Raw genomic sequence first — 19,068 nt, 5'->3', positions numbered from 1 at the left:
TATAGTGCCTTTCTATCTATCTATCTATCTATCTATCTATCTATCTATCTATCTATCTATCTATCTATCTATCTATCTATCTATCTATCTATCTATCTATCTATCTATCTACCATATAGTGCCTTTCTATCTATCTATCTATCTATCTATCTATCTATCTATCTATCTATCTATCTATCTATCTATCTATCTATCTATCTATCTATCTATCTATCTATCTATCTATCTATCTATCTATCTATCTATCACTACATGGTGTGACTGAAATGTCAGTAAGGCCCCCTAAATGAAAGTCTGCAGTGTGCACTTTAATCACGATGTCTGAAGTGTCATTTTAAAATGTGGAGCAGAGAGGGAGGAAATCAAGGAGAACAGTGTTTTAGTCCCACACATTAGAGAGGGCCCTGTGAGTTTATAAAAGTAAAATATTCACATTACAGGAAAGACCCCCCCAAAACTAACGAATGACCCCGTCTAGGGAACTCATGCCTTGGTTGATGTCCTCAGGTCCCCCACGCCACATGTGGACTTGCTGGGAAGTCTAAACTTCTGTCCGATGGCTCAACTCTCACGTCTGTAAACTCCTTGTGGGGGCACCAATCAGATAGTCGGCCTTGTGATCAACTCGTCTTCACTCTCACTCGAGAGCGGACCCCCTGCTTCCAGACGTCACCCTCCCTGAACAAGACCTTTGTAGAATGTATAAAGATGAACAGCTGATTTGTAGCAGGGAGGGGGGGGGGGGGGGGGGTCACGGGACTCACTTGACCTTTCTTTCTTTCTTTCTTTCTTTCTTTCACATTTGGCAGTCTGAGGTGTCATTTATGGTATTTTTTAAATATTTTAGGCAGCTCTCCATCATCCACTCTGAAATCCATTATGAAAAAGAAGGACAGCCGGAGGAATGCAACAAAAAAGAACCTGAAATTCGTGGGAGTCAACGGCGGGTAAGTGTCATGAAATGATTCAAAAAACGCCACGAAAAGGTTTGGGGTAGCTGGGGGTAGCTGAGAACCTAAGTATACTACAAAGTGGTGGTGGAAGAAGGCAGAACAAGAGCAGTGGGTCTTTATAGACTTGAGGCCAAAACAGAACTGATTTATAACAGACAAAATGGGATGGGTGGGAGTCAGGAACCAGAAGTGATGTCATCAGACCCAGAAAACTGGAAAGTGACGTCATCAGGGCAGGAGCTGGAAGTGGCATCATCGGGCCCAGGCGGAACTTCCCTTGGTTGGTCTGCAGAGGAAAAAGGCAAAGGATCAGTGCGCTGTGCCACCCCCTGGTCTGGCATGGCATTACCCTCATTCGAGCCCTTTAGCTACCCTCCCATGTGCGCGTGTGTGACAGTGACCACATTTTGAACACGTGGTGGGTTGGGATGGACAGCAGCAGTAGAGACTTTGGCACTGGCTGGCACCCCTCAGGGACTGATGTTGGTTTTATTTTTTTATTTATTTATTTTTTTTACCCTGAAGAGAATCTTCAAACAGATTACATTCGTTTAATCACACAGTGAGTATCCGACTGAGCACAATTTCAAAATAGTGTATAATTAGGCAAACATTTTATATATAGCGCCTTTCACACTGAGCACAGCCACCACAGTTTTACTTCTGATCGCCATCTTTGTCTTCTGGCTGGTAAACCCCTGAGCAAGTCAGCCTTCAGCTCTGCTCTCCCCTCTTCTTAGGTCTTTAGTGCACAAGTTTATATAGCGCCTTTCATGGTGAACTTCGTCCTGTTGTACAACATGAACTCAGGGTCACACTAAGTGGGATTTGGTCCTTCAGTGTTTCTCAGGGCATCCTTAAGTCCTCTTAAGGACTAAACTGCTCATTTTTTAGACAGTTTATCCCCAAGTGCTCTCCATATTACACTCCGCCGGCCACTTTATTAGGTACACCTCGCTAGTACCCGGCTGGACCCCCTGGTGCCTTCAGAACTGCTGAACAACAAGGTGCTTGAAACATTCCTCAGGTCTACATTGACATGACAGCATCACACAGTTGCTGCAGATTCTCAGCTGCTCATCCATGATGTGAATCTCCTGTTCCACCACATCCCAAAGGTGCTCTGCTGGATTGAGATCTGGGGACTGTGGAGGCCATTTGAGTCCAGCGACCTCACCGTCATGTTTGAGATGATCTAAGCTTTGTGACATAGCGCGTTATCCTGTTGGAACGAGCCATCAGAAGATGGGGACACTGTGGTCATAAAGGGATGGACATGGTCAGTGACAACACTCAGGTAGGCTGTGGCATTTAAATGATACTCATTTGGCACTAAGGGGCCCAAAGTGTGCCAAGAAAATATCACAGACGCCATCACAGCAGTAGCAGCCTGAACTGTTGATACAAGGCAGGATGGACCCCTGCTTTCAGGTTGTTGATGCCAAATTCTGACCCCACCATCTTGAGAAATCGAGACTCATCAGACCAGGTGACGTTTTTCTAATCTTCTGTTGTCCAATGTTGGTGAGCTCATGTGAATTGTCGCCTCAGTTGCCTGTTCTTAACTGACAGGAGTGTCACCCGCTGTGGTCTGCTGCTGCTGTAGCCCACCTGCTTCATGGTCGTGTTGTGCGTTCAGAGCTGCTCTTCTGGTTGTAACGAGTGCTTATTTGAGTTTCTGTTGCCTTTCTATCAGTCTGGCCATTCTCCTCTCAACTGATGCTCACTGATCTTTTCCCCTTTTTCAGACCCTTCTCTGTACCCCATAGAGATGGCTGTGTGTGAAAATCCCAGTAGATCAGCAGTTTGTGAAATACTCAGAGCAGCCCGTCTGGCACCAACGGCCATGGCATATTCAGAGTCACTTCTGTCCCCTTTCTTCACCATTCTGATGCTCGGTTTGAACTTCAGCAGGTGGTCTTGATGAGGTCTACAGGCTGAAATGCATTGAGTTACTGCCCTGTGATTGGCTGATTAGAGGTTGGTGTTAACGAGCAGGCGTACCTAATAAAGTGGCCGGCGAGTGTAAACAGCGTCTTTCTAAGTCCACAAGGTCCCATTTTAACAAAAGAGAGTCACACTTGTGCACTCTGTGCCTATCAATTCTTGGCCAAAAACAAGCCAATGACATTTGTTTATTGCTCCAGTGACTGTCGTCCAGTTTTCTGCTGTAACAATAAGAAGTGCACTGTGCCATATAGCGCCTTTCAAATGTGAACAACCGCCTACTACAAACATTAGGAAGTCTTTCTTCACCCAGAGAACCACAAACACATGGAATCAGTGACCAAGCAGTGTGGTGGGCAGTTGGACTGTAAGGACCTCGAAAACTCGGCTTGATGTTATTTTAGAAGAATGAAGTGGGCACTGGGCAGGACTGGCGAGCTTTCTTTTCTTTTCTTTGGGTCTTTAGCTGGTGTCCGGCCGAGGGGTGTCCTCAGAGCTCAGTATGCTGCTGTGGGTGCCCATTACATCTCAGATTTCGGACACAAGTCACTTCCATGTCAGGCAGTCCGTGGCAATGTCTTGTCGATGTGGGGTCTTTGAGTCATTCAGGTCTTCCTTGATTTTATAATAATAATAATAATAATAAATAATTTGATAATGTGTGTTGTTCAGGGGAAATGTTAATAAATAATAATAATAATAATAATAATAACTAGTTTGTTAATGTGTGTCGTTCAGGGGATATGTTAATAATAATAATAATAACAAATTTGATAATGTGTGTTCAGGGGAAATGTTAATAATAAATAATTTGATAATGTGTGTTGTTCAGGGGAAATGTTAATAATAATAATAACTAATTTGATGTGTGTTGTTCAGGAGAAATATTAATAAATAATAATAATAATAATAATAACTAATTTGTTAATGTGTGTTCAGGGGAAATGTTAATAATAATAATAATAATAACTAATTTGATAATGTGTGTTGTTCAGGGGAAATGTTAATAATAATAATAATAATAATAAATAATTTGTTAATTTGTGTCATTCAGGGGAAATGTTATTAATAATAATAATAATAATAATAATAACTAATTTGATAATGTGTGTTCAAAAGAAATGTTAATAATAATAATAATAAATAATTTGTTAATTTGTGTCATTCAGGGGAAATGTTATTAATAATAATAATAATAATAACTAATTTGATAATGTGTGTTCAAGAGAAATGTTAATAATAATAATAATGATAATAACTTTAATTTGTTAATGTGTGTCATTCAAGGGATATGTTAATAATAATAATAATAACTAATTTGTTAATGTGTGTTGTTCAGGGGGAATGTTAATAATAACAATAATAATAAGAAGTGTATTTCTATAGCACCATATCATTCATTTCCATGCAACTCAAGGTGCTTTTCCCAGATTAATAACACAAATAAAGACACAGCACATTTACTTGGATTATTATCATTAATTCATACTGAGATGATTCCTAATACTGTAAATGTAAGTATACTGAACAGCAAACCTACCAGGTATTGTTAAGCAAACTTTAACCATGAAAGTGCCAAACAAACCTTCACTCTTATCAGAACAAAGGTTTTCTAATTAAAATATTTAGATATGACAACAGAACAGGCCGATGTCATGGCTCTCTATACTGTACAGTACAAATACACACACACAAAGTCAATGACAAGATAAAAAAGCACATAAAGCCGTCCATTGCGGTTTATACGCTGATTTAGGACGTGACGGAATTCTCGATTCCTGATTGTGATTGTTTGACCAGCTGACATGGAAAAGAGGAAAGCAAAAAACGCCTACGAAATGTTAGCTGTTTTTCTTTAAAATGACTGCTAATGAAGGGTCACCTTCACTGAATAAAAGCAGATAACTCAGGGGTCCAAGGCCAAAAAGCTTGAGAACCCCCTGTTCCAGTCTGAGTCTTTAGCCTCCAGGCTGCCATACCATCTGTCACCAGCAGGCGTCTCCCTCACCTGAGAGTAGCACTCCTGACGATGTGTCTCTTCAGTCATTAAAGTGTGTGTGTGATGTGGGGGGATTTGGGTTGTAGTTGTCCTGGGTCAGCTGGCACACTTGGGTGTTATGAGGGTCTCTGTCTTTGTGTTGTTGGAGCTCCTGTGTGAACGAGTGGAACATCTGAGAATTGTGCACTGACATACAGAAACCCGGTGTCTTCACAGATACGAGTCGACTTCAAGTGACGAGTCAAGCAGTGAAGACAGCATTCAAGTCGACACTCCAAGTGGTGCAGAAGATGAGGGGGCCATTGAGGGGGACGACGGAGCAGCTCAGGAGGTGACGCCGGACAGGACAGCTGAGGATTCCCAACAGCCCCGGAGGTGAAAGTCGCACAGTAACCTCGAGAGAGTCCAGGACCTCCATCACATTGGGTCTGTTGTGTTTCACACACAAGAATGGCAACAAAGAGGTGTGAGGCCACCAAAATGGTCAGCAAAGCAGGCTGGAGTCTCTACTGGCCTGCCCAGAGGGGGAGCACACAAAGGTGGCCTGAGATTAACCAAGACTGGCTGGCTTCAGCCTACTCAAGGGTATTAATGGGCTTCCAGATCAAAGTTAAAAAAAAATACATCCAGTTATATTAAGAATATAACGTGTCTAAAGATGACCACAACATATGATATCTAGGGACGACCACAAACTCTTGCCTAGGAGATGAAAAAGGGCAAACAAAAATGAATCATTACACTTAAAAGATTTATTTAAAAAAAATATTCAGAAACGAAAGAAAGCTCAAAGAGCAGAAACGGCCAATACAAAATCGAAAAAACAGAGCAAGAAGGTCAGCAGAAACAACGGAAAATAACGGTGACACCGGCACACTCGCCAAACAGCAGGCACATACAGTGAACCGCAGAGGGACAGCAATTCCCATGAGCCTTTGCAGCCTTGGAAGGAGTCCCTCAACAGAGATTGACAGGCGGCCCAGCCTCCTTGGGGATCCAACCACAAAACACAAGAGACAGGGCAGGCAAGGCAGACAAGCATCAACACATAGAGGCCAACCAATTAACAAAAAATATACAATTATATAAGGAATATACTAAGTAAGTAACATTATTAACATAAACAGTAATAAATAATTAAAAATAAATACGAAAGACATAAAAAGGAATTTAAACATGAGCCAGGATCCACCTTAATAAAAGGACAGGGGTCTGTGCATCTATGTGTTGTTTGCCTTGTCTTTGTCATTCCAACAGATGACGTATCAAAAACATTAATACTGCTTTTATGATCCCATACCAAATGTCAAATAACAGAAACATATGCATTGAATTTGTCATTCTAACAGACTGCACATCACACACATTAACATTGCTTTTATAAATCCCATAACAAATGTCAAAAAACAGAGACAATACTATATGCATTGCATTTGTCATTCCAACAGATGGCGCATCACACACATTAACACTGCTTTTATGAATCCCATACCAAATGTCAAATAACAGATACATTTGCATTACATTTGGCATTCTAACAGGTGGCACATCACACACATTAACACTGCTTTTATGAATCCACATCAAATGTCAAATAACAGAGACATACTGTATGCATTGCATTTGTCATTCATATCGTCACAAACATGCTAACACTGCTTTTATGAATCCATTGCAAATGGCAAACAGCAGAGACGTATGCATTACAGTTGTCATTCCAACAGATGGCACATCACAAACATTTACAGTAATGCATTCTATTATTACAAATGTTTGTGATGCGCCATCTGTTGAAATGATAACTGCAATGATTTTTATTGCTACATGCATTACAAAACACATTGTCATAGATGGTGCACTGCAAACGTTAACGCTGAGGTCTACGTTAATTACTTCAATTTCAGCCCCTCTTGAATGGGTAGCACGGCTACTTAAACATAACAGAGTAGGGCCTTCATATTTGGGTGTTGCCCCCAGCTTTATGTGGATTCTCCTACTCCAGCGTGGCAGGACTCTTCTAATCGATTTCTTCTACTTACTTGTATTATTTCTTATTTTTTTTAGGGTTGTCGTGAGCGAGGACTTCCTTCATGCCTGTCATTTCTTAAAGGATCAGCTGAAGGACATCGAGTTCCCGGACCAGAAGCAGGTTGGTTTCTCAGTTCATTTTTAGGTGGGTTCATTCGCCACGTCCGACTCAACTTGGCTGTCAAATCGGGTTCAACGTTTGTCAGCAAAGTTCGGTTTTATGCCCCGTCCACACCACTACATTTTACTTCACAACCGCACATATTAGTCTACATTTCTGTCTTTTGTCCACGCTACTCCCAACATTTTGAACCCCTGAAAACTGAGACTTTTGAAAACGCTCTCCAGAGACGCACGTTTCTGAAATTGCACAGAGAGGTGAAAGTGCGCTGAGGGGTCTCCAGCCCGCTACTGCCAATAACGTACCCGAGGGATGAACCGAGCGGAGGAGGACACAACACACAAAGCAAGGGGTCGCCACATAAAGGGGGCAAGTGCTTTGATTAAAACCTTCCAAAACCAAAGCCGTGTTCACAAGTGTGGAGCACTAAATGTTCAATAAATAAATAACCCATAAAAAACAAAAATCAAAAAGGTGTTGGCGGAGGTTTAAACAATCCATCAATTAATCCAATAAAAACGAGGCTGGAAGCCGTCCGTGAACCCCTGAGCCCTGGTGCAGCCCTTTAAACACGGACCCTAAGTGGTTCCTTGCAGCCAAGGAGGCGACAAACCACCAGTTCAGCCCACCGTCTGCGCTGCCCCTGGGCTCGGACCATAAAGGTGCCATAGAGTGCCGTGGACCGCCCTCTCCAGTTAAATTAAAGGAGGCCATCAGAGGGCAGCCCCTTAAAGGCAGAACATTATCTGTGCATGTTGGTAGCTCAGCCTCTTCTATCGCTTCTGTAACCTGAGGGGGGTACCCCAGGGGTCTCTCTTAGACCCGGCCCTCGTCTCTTTAGATACAGTGCTATGTAAATGTTTGGGCACTTTTACATTGGACTGTGTGTTACTGTTCTGCTCTGTGCTAGACAAGTACAACACTCTGTATTATTGGTACGCCGATGATACCCAAATGTACTTCCCGTTGCAATTGGGTGAAATGGAGTTGGTGGCAAAGCTTAGATGATATAAAACACCGGATGGCACTTAACATCCTGCAGTTAAATGAGTCAAAAACTTAAGTCATTCTATTAGTCGAAACACATCTAGCACGTTGGTTCCACTTGTCCAGTACTTAAAGCCATGTGCCAAACAGCTCGGGGTGATCATGGATTCAAATCTGAAATTTGACAAACAGGCCAATGCTGTGGTAAAAAGTTGTTTTCTTCTACCTCAGGTCGAATAGTAAAGTCGAGCCACTTCTGTTGTTTAATGAATTGTAAAGCTCATCCATGTGTTTGCCACGTCTCGCCTGTATGTCAGGGTATCCAGTGTGACACCGTCTCTCTCGTCTGCAGATGGTGCACAACGTAACTGTTAGAGCTTTGACCAGCAGCAAAAAAAAAAACAAACAAACAAACAAAAGGGGGGATGACATCACTCTGGTGTTGGCCGTTCTGCATCGGCTCCCAGAATTTGAAGGTTTTAGTGTTTGTTCTTACAGCCCTACCTGGGTCATCTCCACCGCTCTGAGCTGATCTCCTTGTTCCACATTTGTCAGTCTGGCAGCTGAGCTCTTCACATCAGCTGCCACTGAGGGGCGAGCGGGCCTGTGCGGTGGCTGCTCCTAAACTGTGGAACGTTGCCCCTCGCAGTAAGGGCGCCCCCCACAGTTCAGTTTGAAGTTTCTGCTAGAAAAGCACTTGTATTCACATGTATTTTACTGAGTGTTTCAGTCTCTCTACTTATATTGTTTCGCAATGTGTATATCTTATGTTTATGCTGTTTATGTTTGTAAGTTTATATATTTTATATGTGTATATATATATATATATATATATATATATAATATATTTTAATAATTCCTTATCTGGCATTTATAATGTGCTATATAAATAAATTAAACCTGACATAAGCTGGTCATATCTGGCTCCAGCAGGGCACCATCCCAGAGTCCCACTGCCAGGCTCACGTTCCTGTGGTCCACGGCTCCCTCCACAGGACACCTCACTGAGCCTTCAATACTCCTGCAGTTGCTCTATCTCTCTCCGGCCTTCTGCAGCGAGTCGATCCAACCGAGCAGCGCGTCACTCTTCAGTTCCCTCAGCCGGAGTGACCTCCTTCAGCCCCTGAGCATCGGCCGCACACTCCCTCCAGGGGCTTCCTCCTGGCTGTCTGCCTTCTCTCTCTCGTCTTCGTCCCGCCTTCTTCTCTTCATCGTTTAACCTCCTTTTCTGATCGTCTCTGTTGTTCTATTCCTTCTCTCCTGCTGGCTTACCCTCATATGCCTCCATAGGCGTCGCATCTCAGTCACACACCACTGCAGGAAGCCGAGGAAGCAACTGAGACAAACCGCACCCTCACGTGCAGGTGCGCCTCACCCCAGCTACCTCACCGAGTACAACAACAACAACAACAACATTTATTTATATAGCACATTTTCATACAAAAAGTAGCTCAAAGTGCTTTACATAATGAAGAAAAGAAGAATAAAAGACAAAATAAGAAATTAAAATAAGACAACCTTAGTTAACATAGAAAGGAGTAAGGTCCGATGGCCAGGGTGGACAGAAAAAACAAAAAAAAACTCCAGAAGGCTGGAGAAAAAAATAAAATCTGTAGGGGTTCCAGGCCACGAGACCGCCCAGTCCCCTTTGGGCATTCTACCTAACATAAATGAAATAGTCCTCTACGCGCACCCATTTATTTATTTATTAAAATTATGTATTTATTAAATATGTTATATATTAAATAATGTCGCAGTAGAGGCGTGGAGCCACCTCTAACACCCTCAGGTACCACTCCAGACACTGGATAAAAGTCCAAGACTTCTTTATTTTGTTACAACGTGCACAAAGCACCCTCCACTCCACACTCACATAAACACAATAATAAACTCTCTTCAAAACCAATCCTCCTCGCCCAGACACTTGCCACCCTTCCTCCCAGCTCAGCTCAGTCTCTGGGCTTTCCCACAGTCCTTTTATATCCCCTGACCCGGAAGTGGTTCCTGTCCAAACCCACAAGTCCTTATTCCTTCCGGGTCAGGGTAAACAGTCCTTTTCTTCAGCCCGTGAGCACGTTGTTCCTTCCTGTCACGTGACCGTGACGTACTCCCGGGTTATAGGGCACATAAGAGTCCACGAGCCCCCCTACAGCGACTCCCTGTGGCCCCCAAGGTATCCAGCAGGGCTGTGTATAAAAACTACATAGTCCATGAGGCCCTACTGGAACTCGGGGCACGTCCACGCTGCTGGGAGAGCTGCTCCTGGCGGCCTGTTGGTGAGGGCCGGAGTAAAAAGCCGGCAATCCATCACAATAAATTAAAATATAAAATTTTTTTTAATGTATTTATTACAATTATTTATTTATTTATTAAATACATGTTATATATAAAATTAATATATTTATTACAATTATTTATTAAATATATTAAAAATATATATTAAAATGTATTTAGCAATGTTTATCTATTAAATATGTTGCATATTAAATAAATCATTTTTTTAAATGAAATTATTAAAATTATTTAACATTTATTTATTAAATAAATATATTTATTAAAATTATGTATTTATTTAATATTTTAAAACTATTACATATTTATTAAATATATTAAAATTATGTATTTACTTATTAAATATATTAAAAATATTAAGTTTATTTATTAAAATTCCTCCGCCACTGGACTATATATATATATATATATATATATATATATATATATATATATATACATATTTATAAGTTACATTATTTTTTTAAAATGTAATTTTTCAACTTATTTATTTATTAACATTTATTTATTACATTAATATATTTATTAAAATTATTTATTTATTGATTTAGCAGTTTATTTATTAAATAAATATGTTGTATATTAATTAAATTATTTTTTAATGTAATTTTTCAACTTATTTATTAACATTAATTCATTAATATATTTATTAAAATGTATTTATTAAAATTATTTATTTATTGATTTAGCAAAGTTTATTTACTAAATAAATATGTTGCATATTAATTAAATCTTTTTTTAATGTAATTTTTCAACTTTATTTATTAACATTTATTTATTACATTAATATATTTATTAAAATTATTTATTTATTAATTTAGCAGTTTATTTAGTAAATAGATATGTTGTATATAAATAATTTTTTAAAATGTAATTATTAAAATTATGTATTTGTTAACATCATTTATTAAATGAACATCTATATATATAATTCACTAAGCCGCCGACAAGTAGCCATCCATGGAAAGCACACAAGACAGCCACGCCCACCAACTCTAAGACCATTGGATACGACGAAAACTCGCAGAGCCACGCCCACCAACTCGGACGCAGCAACTCACAAAACACGACGTCATTGGATACAACGACAACTCACCGAGCCACGCCCACCACCTCAGACGCAGCACCTCACAACACAGGGCGCCATTCACGTTCGTCTCTGCTAGACTCCACATGCACCTCTGAGCCATGTTGACTTTTCATTATTCTTTTCGGTTATGGCGCACGCACCACCATCGCAAACTGTTTTACACGCCATGGTCTTAGAGTTGGTGGGTGGGTCTCCGTGAGTTGCTCTTGCGAGCGGGCACATGACCAGGCGGTGTGTATGCTTTGAGAACTAGGGTGGACGTGGCAGGTCCATGTAAGAAGAAGCATGTTTGTCACGGATGTGAATCGCTGAATGAGCGTGCGACGGCGGTCCTCCAATTGTCAGTCACGGACAATTGTATGTTTCCCTCTCAAAACACAATGAAGGAAGCAGTCTTTAAAAACCAATAAGCCCTGTGCCTCTGTTTCATTAGCGTCTCACCTGCTTCACCGATACAGGCCCTGCAACAGTCGAGACGCTCTCTCTCAGCAGCTGACCTTCTACACAAGCTGTGTGATTGTTAGTTAGTTAATTAGTTACTCGAAGGATTTCAAGATTTAATATGCACAAGCGGTAACACTGCAAAAGCAGCCCAAACCAGAAAAGACGGCTGGCAAAAAGTGGCCGACAAATTAAACGCGTGTTCATTGTACTTACTGAAAGCAGCGTTACGGATTTTGCAAATGTTCATTTTTTTCCCTCCTTTTAGACAACTGTGTCTTTCCGGAAGTGTTCAGCCATCAATAAATAATTATGTGGCGTATGCCTGCAGGAACACGAGCGAGCGAGAGAGAGAGCGAGCGACACACACACACACACATACACACATACACGTGCGCGCGCGAGAGAGAGAGCGCTGGACACATAAGAATAATGATACTTCGTTACATTGATATAGCAGTGTTCTCAGTATTCAAAGCGCTATCCACACAGGGAGGAACCGGGAACCAAACCCACAATCTTCCACAGTCTCCTTACTGCAAACCAGCAGCACTACTACTGCGCCACAAGGCAGTTAAAGAATACACCGGGCTCGATTTTGTTTTCACTTCTGTTTACAGCGATCGGGTCGTAGATAGCATTGTTGCAATGTTACTTTTCTTGGTGGCTTATTACATTACGGATGTTTTACATGTTCATTTTTTCCCCTGTGCTTAAAAGACATTAAAAAAGTGTTTCTCAACTGTGACTCCGGAATATCTCAGTACGCAAGCTATATTAAGCGTCAACAACGAAGACTCGCTACACCTTAATCTACAAGTACTGACAACTGTGTCGTTCAGGAAGTGTTCACCCATCAATACATAATTATGCGGCGTATGCTACGCCGCGGGTTGGCTAGTATTAAATATATTAAGTAAATGTACTCATTAAAATGGCTGCCTTTTCCTACCCCACAGTTCCCCACCTGCCTCCTCCAGCTCTGTCGGTGACGGCACCATTTTGTCGATGTTATGTTATCTTTCCTATCTGTTATTTTCTGAACGTGGCCCATCGTTGGGGGCAGACAGTGGTGGTGCAGTGGTTGTACTGCTGCTCTCCAACAAGGAGACAGGGGGAGGAATGTTCAAGTCCTGGAGGTCCTCCCAGAGTCCCAGGACAGGCTGGTGAGGTGGATTGGCGACGCTCAGTTGTTCCTGGCCTGGTCCCTATCTGTGTGCCCATCAGGTTTTGGGCGACCTTCTTGATGAGACCCAATGCCCCTGTCCCCCCGGTGTGTGTTGGATGTGTGTGTGTGTGTTGGACGTGCCCTGTGATGGTGCAGGTTTCCCCCCTGCCTTTTGCCAGTCACTGCTGGGTTGAGTGCAGCTCTCAGAGACTCGGTGAAGATAATCAGCAGACGGTGGTCTTTCACGGTAAGCATTTTGACTTTTCACGGATTGTTGTGGCGGTCGGCGGACTGGATGAACCTCCATACATTTTCTTTTTTCGGATGCTCCTCTGTCCTCAGTGCCTTTTCCTGCAGGACCAGTCTGAACCGGTTTGTGCCGCTCACTTTCTTTGCTCCCCATAGGCGCAGTGTTTGAGCCTCGTGTACCAAGAGTGGTTCGGCGTGTCCAGTCAGAAGCGCTCCTCGGCGGGCGAGGTGTCTCACTATCTACAGGAACTTGTGGCCATTTCAGCCGAGATGGTCGAGTTTGTCGTGAACTTGGCGGACGGCAACGGGAACACAGCCCTTCATTACAGCGTCTCGCACTCCAACTTTGACATCATCACACTGCTGCTGGACACGGGTAAGGTCACAAAGCCCCCTCCCAACCCCCAACCCCCCCAAAGCCTGTCTCTGCCTTTTGGATGGAGTCTCTCAAGGTTCGGCCATACTGGTCTTGAAGTGAGCAGGTGAGACCACCGTTGGCGAGATGAGGTTAGTCACTCTATGGTGTGTGCAAAGCCACGGGTGGGTGCTGAGAAAGATGTATGAGTCACAGGTGGTCCGGCGAGTGCTGGTCTTTCAGGATACCATAAAGTGCAGTGGACTGGAATTGTCCAGTTAAATTACAGGAGGCCATTCGAGGGTATAGTTAGACATTCTGAGGCACGTGTCCAGTTGGTGTGGTCAGTTAGCCCACCTAGGTGAGGCTGGACACCCCCACTTAGATATCCTGCTGCTGTGGCCAATCACCCCTAGCTGTGACACAAACAGTGCGGGCCTGTGAGAGTAAGCTGTGTACTTAGCCAGTGTGGTCAACAGTTGTGGTCAGTTACTCCAGAGTGTGTCAGTGGCCCCAAATTGTGACATCAGCAGGCATAGTCAGTTGCCAACATGTGCCAGTGGTAGGTGCAGCAAGTCATCCCGAATCGTGGCACCATCAGGTGTGAGCAAATACCTTGAATTATACCAGCGGCGAGTGGGGCCAGTTATTGAGACGTCTCTCTGCCATTTATGGCCACTCACTCCAGGCTGTGCTTCCAGCGTGTGTGGTCAGCAGCCACCACCCTGAGATGTGGCGGTGACAGGTCTGGTCAGTCACCCTGAGTGCTACAGGTGGTCAGTCAACCCTGAATGGTGACACCACCAGATATGGTCAGTCAACCCAAATTGTGACACTCTCAGGTGTGGTCAGGTACCTTGAGTTATACCTGTGGCAGGCGTGGCCACTTATTGAGATGCATCGCCAGCATGTGTGGCCCCTTAATTCAAATTGTACCTTCATCATGTGTGGCCAGTCACCCTGAGTAGTGCCTAAACTTGGCCAGTCCAAGTTGCGCCAGCTGCAGGTGTGCTCAGTTTCTCTGAGCTGTACCTCCAGTAGGTGTGGTCAGTCACCTTGAGCTGCATCAGTGCTACTTATGGTCAGCCACCCTGAACAGTGACACCTCGAGGTGTACCTATGGCAGGCGTGGCCAGTCATTGAGATGCATCTCCAGCATGTGTAGCCCCCCCGCCTTAATCCAAAGCTGTACCTCCAGCCTGTGTGGTCAGTCACACTGAGTTGTGCCTCCACCAGCGCTGGTTGGTCAGTTACTCCGAGTGGTGCCTGCAGCAGGTGTGGTCAGTCACTCTGAGCTGTGCCAGTGCCGGGTTCGTCAGTCGCTCCAAGTTTTGAAGTTGTATATTGGCCAGTGACCAGATGCTGTCCCACCCTTGAGCTGAGTCTCCTCACGTGACCTCAGAGACATCGTCTGCTCTATCCTGTGTCATCACTGAGTGCCCTGCTGTGACAAAGTGACTCTCTCTCTCTCCAGGTGTGTGCCAGGTGGACTGTCAGAACAAAGCCGGCTACACCGCCATCATGCTGGTCTCTCTTGCCGTCACTGAATCTCAGAAGGACATGGAGGTGGCTTTGAAGCTCCTGAAGCAGGGGGACATCAATGCCAGAGCCAGCCAGGTGGGTCGACAGCCACGTCAAGTTCTTCTGAACTGGCACACTGGTCAGTTACCGTGTTACTCTCTGCTGCCGCCTGTAAAAGGCGCTATATTAAACAATTTGATTAACTTTACTCATCATTTCTTCATCATTCAGTTCATATAGCGCCTTTCACCAGCACCACATATCATGGCTGACAGTTGCATGCATCTGTAGCATTGGCACACAGGTAGGTGAGGTGACCAGCACCCTGTGACACTTCAAGACCCCATAATCACATGGGGTGGAAGTGCTGGAGGGTGCAGAGCCCTGACTGTCAGCTGTGGTCACTCCAGTCTGCCATCTTCCAGGATGGCCAATGTTGGCTGGCTTCTCTGTGCCTATTGCTGTTGTTTTTCTTTTGACGCCAGCCACATGGGGGCAGTGTTTTGGGGGTCCTTGTCCTGCCCACAGTACGTGCACTGACACCGTGTCTTCGCGTGTCCCTGCAGGCTGGCCAGACAGCTTTGATGTTAGCAGCGAGCCACGGCCGAGTGGACATGGCGAGAGCCCTGCTGGAGTGCTGCGCCAACGTCAACGTCCGGGACAACAAGGGTCGCAGTGCACTCCTCCGCGCCAGTGAGCACGGCCACCTGGACATGGTGCGCCTCCTGCTGGCTCAGCCTGCCTGTGACGTCCAGATCAGCGATAGCGTGAGTGACGGGGGGCCGAGGGAGTTTAAGGGCTGGTGAGTCTTCGTCTGCTGCTCTGCCGCTCTCCTCTGTAGTCAGTCACTGAATCGTCCGGTCATTCTGATCATTCACCTCTCCAGACTTCATGTCGTTCACATCTTCATCCGCCCAGCATAGCTTCACTTACTACAATGCGCTGGTCATTCATGTACTCTTCACAAATACATTCATTTACACATGCAGTTCATCCATTTGCTTAATTTCATGTGTTTTCCTTCTTTCACACACATTCATGTGTTTCAACACTCACTGATCCGTTTACTGCTCTGGGGTGGCACAGTGGCTAGTGCTGCTACCTGGAATATCTCACACATCCGGCTGGGGCCGCGTATCACCCTGCGCTCATTCATCCCTTCATTACTCTAGTTGACTATTCATTCACTCATTGAGTCGATCATCCGTTCATCCACTCAAGTAATAAGACGTTCATTTGGTGATTGTTTCATGTCTTATTTTATGAACTCATTCGTTCAGCCTGTGACTGAATTACTCTCAGTGTTTGATCCCTTAGTCGCTCACTCACTCCTCTGTTCATGTGATCACTCTCACTCATTTACTCTTCCTCACAATCTGCGCCATTGTCTCAGGCTGCTGTTGCACCTTTATGAATGAGTTCACTCAGCTCAGACCCGTACACGTCTGATATTTACACTCACTCACTCTTTTCATGAGCAAACACACCTCACTCTGATTTACGGATACAGTGCTCATTCACTTACTGTATGTCGTTTACTCACTCGCTCATTCATCTGTTCATGTGACTCGTCACAGTCATTCCATGTTATTCACTCATTCGTCTTTTGCCTTGTTCGACTCTTCACTTGTTTATTCATCCATTGACTCCTTCACACACTCCAGTCCTGTGGTCACCCAGATTCATTCGTTCATTACGCATTTGATCCTTTACTTCTTCATGTATTCACCTCTTCTTGAACGGTTTGTTCACTTTGTGTTTGATCTCCCACTTTCTCCTTCCTTCACTCCCTCTGTTCTCTCGTATTCCCTAATTTGACTCTTTGTTCATTCATTCACTAATTAACTCAAGTGTTTCATCGCTGGCACACTCACTCACTCACTCCCTCTGTTCACGTCATCACTTGTATTCACTTTTGAATCACTCCTTCACTCATTTTCCGTTTGTTCCTTTTTTAACTTGTTTATCACAGATTCATTCACTCACAAAGTTTGATTAAGTATTCACTCGCCTGTTCCTGTGACTGTTTACATCACTCTGGTGGTCACTCTTATCCATTCGTTTGATTCTTCACTCATTCATTTTAATGATTGCTCAATGCATTTGCTTGCATCCCTCACACTCTCCATCTCTTCACTCCTTTACTTGCGTATCCATCACAGACTCGCACGCTCACTGCTATCCATCTGTTCATTGAACATTTGATATTCTTCATTTATCTCCTTCACTCTCACACTCACTCCTTTATTCATGTGCTCACTCCCATTCATTCACTCCTTTCTTTGCTCATTCACTCACGGTATTAACCTAAAGTTTGATCGCTTGCACACTCGTGCCATCTCTTCATGTCATTTCTTCTTTATGTAGTCACTTTTGAATCACTGACTCCGTTCACTAAGAGTGTCTACTCATCTTTCATTCATTCATTCGTTACTTTTTCATCACACTCACCTGTTCCTGTCTCTCCCATTCATTTTTCACTCGTTACTAATTTGTCTGCGGTGTTTAATCCTGCACACTCTCCATCTCTTTGTGTCTTTATGTGCATTTGTTCACTCCTTTATTCACTTATTCATCTCCGACTCATTCACTCATCTGATTTTTTTCTTATTCGTTCATTTTATTTTTAACAGATTCATTCACTCAGAGTTTAATCACACAGAGTGTATATAGCGCCTCACTTACTTGAGTGCCCTCGATCACATCCACTCACTCTCATTCGTTCATTTGATTTTTCGCTCATTCATACAGATACTTGCTCTAATTTTGTTGAATCCCTCACACTCTCCATCTTTTCATGTGCTCACTCCTTTATTCACGTATTCATCACAGACTCATTCACTTTGTGTTTTATGCACTCACACGCTCACCGCCCTTCATTTCTTCATGACACCTTTGATTCTTCATCCATTCATTTCTCTTTTCATCTCCTTCATTATTCACTCATTCTCTCCATTGTTTCTGTGCTCATTCATTCACTCATTGCCTGTTTCTTCTCTTCTCTCTCTCGTTCAGTTCCGAGTCTGAGGCTCGTGCCTGCTGTGTATAGCGCCTCTCACCGCCTGTTTGTTGCTCTCCTCTGCCCGCTCTTGTGATGCCCTCTGTTTTCTCTCCCCTTTAGGAGGGCAGGACGGCGCTGTCTGTGGCCCAAGATGGTTCCCATGCTGACGTTGCGGACCTCCTTGCGGCACACTCCCGGGAGGCAGAACCGCAGCTCTCCTGACCATCTTCAGACCGAGCCCTCCGTGCCAACATCCACCTGGCTGGCATGTGGCAGTGCGCCCCCTGAGAAGTGATCACGTGACGGCATGCGACCTTTCCAACAGAGACTGGGGTGTGCGGGGGGGGACTTTCGGGGGTGTCATGGTGCACTCTCTCATTTTAAATGCTTTTTGTATTTTCTTTTGGCTGACAATACACTCGCACCTATGAAGCACACAGGTCGCACCACTCTGCTGTTTGCACTGGAAAAGCAAGTCTGCTGGACCCCTGGGGTCCCCCAGGTAAAAAGGCAAGCAAGTTTAGCCTCAGCTAAGACACTGAGTGGACAGCAAGTTATCATGGGATGTATGGAGAGAAGGGGAGAGGGAAGGAAGACGGGGACTTGGTAAAGACCCCCGTAGCCGCTGTGCTCCCTGCCAGCCATGGCGTTCATCAGCAGGTGAAGACGTTTCATGTTTACCGTATGTAGTGCCCTCCCCTCGTGGGTACGATTACAATTTATAGTGCCTTTCATGCTTACCATTGTCCTAGAATGACCTCCAGTGTATTTTATAAAGCAGTTTCCTGTGGTGCTTCACCAAAGCCTGTGCTATATAGCGCCTTTCACAGTGTCCCTCACAAGAAGAGCCTTCACAGTTTATTTTTATGGCCGTTCATTCGCAGCGTCACTACTGAGTTGTACAGAGGCAGCTCAG

At 43.9% G+C, this 19,068-nt stretch overlaps 1 protein-coding gene across 3 annotated transcripts in view; it reads left to right on the top strand.

Annotated features, from left to right (window-relative positions):
- The window catches only part of kank4 (KN motif and ankyrin repeat domains 4), a 138,939-nt gene extending 120,312 nt beyond the window's left edge, over positions 1-18,627 (top strand). For all 3 annotated transcript variants that reach the window (XM_028810921.2, XM_028810922.2, XM_028810924.2), the window contains 7 exons: positions 848-947; positions 5,116-5,274; positions 6,964-7,048; positions 13,432-13,651; positions 15,105-15,247; positions 15,718-15,918; positions 18,273-18,627. In XM_028810921.2, coding sequence (XP_028666754.1) covers positions 848-947; positions 5,116-5,274; positions 6,964-7,048; positions 13,432-13,651; positions 15,105-15,247; positions 15,718-15,918; positions 18,273-18,374 — 1,010 coding nt within the window. In that variant the 3' untranslated portion in view covers positions 18,375-18,627. The remainder of the gene's footprint in view (positions 1-847; positions 948-5,115; positions 5,275-6,963; positions 7,049-13,431; positions 13,652-15,104; positions 15,248-15,717; positions 15,919-18,272) is intronic.
- The last annotated feature ends 441 nt before the right edge of the window (positions 18,628-19,068 follow it).

Source organism: Erpetoichthys calabaricus, chromosome 10 (genome assembly GCF_900747795.2).
Source record: "Erpetoichthys calabaricus chromosome 10, fErpCal1.3, whole genome shotgun sequence".
Lineage (NCBI taxonomy): Eukaryota > Metazoa > Chordata > Cladistia > Polypteriformes > Polypteridae > Erpetoichthys > Erpetoichthys calabaricus.
This window is presented reverse-complemented; position numbering and strand designations above follow the sequence as displayed.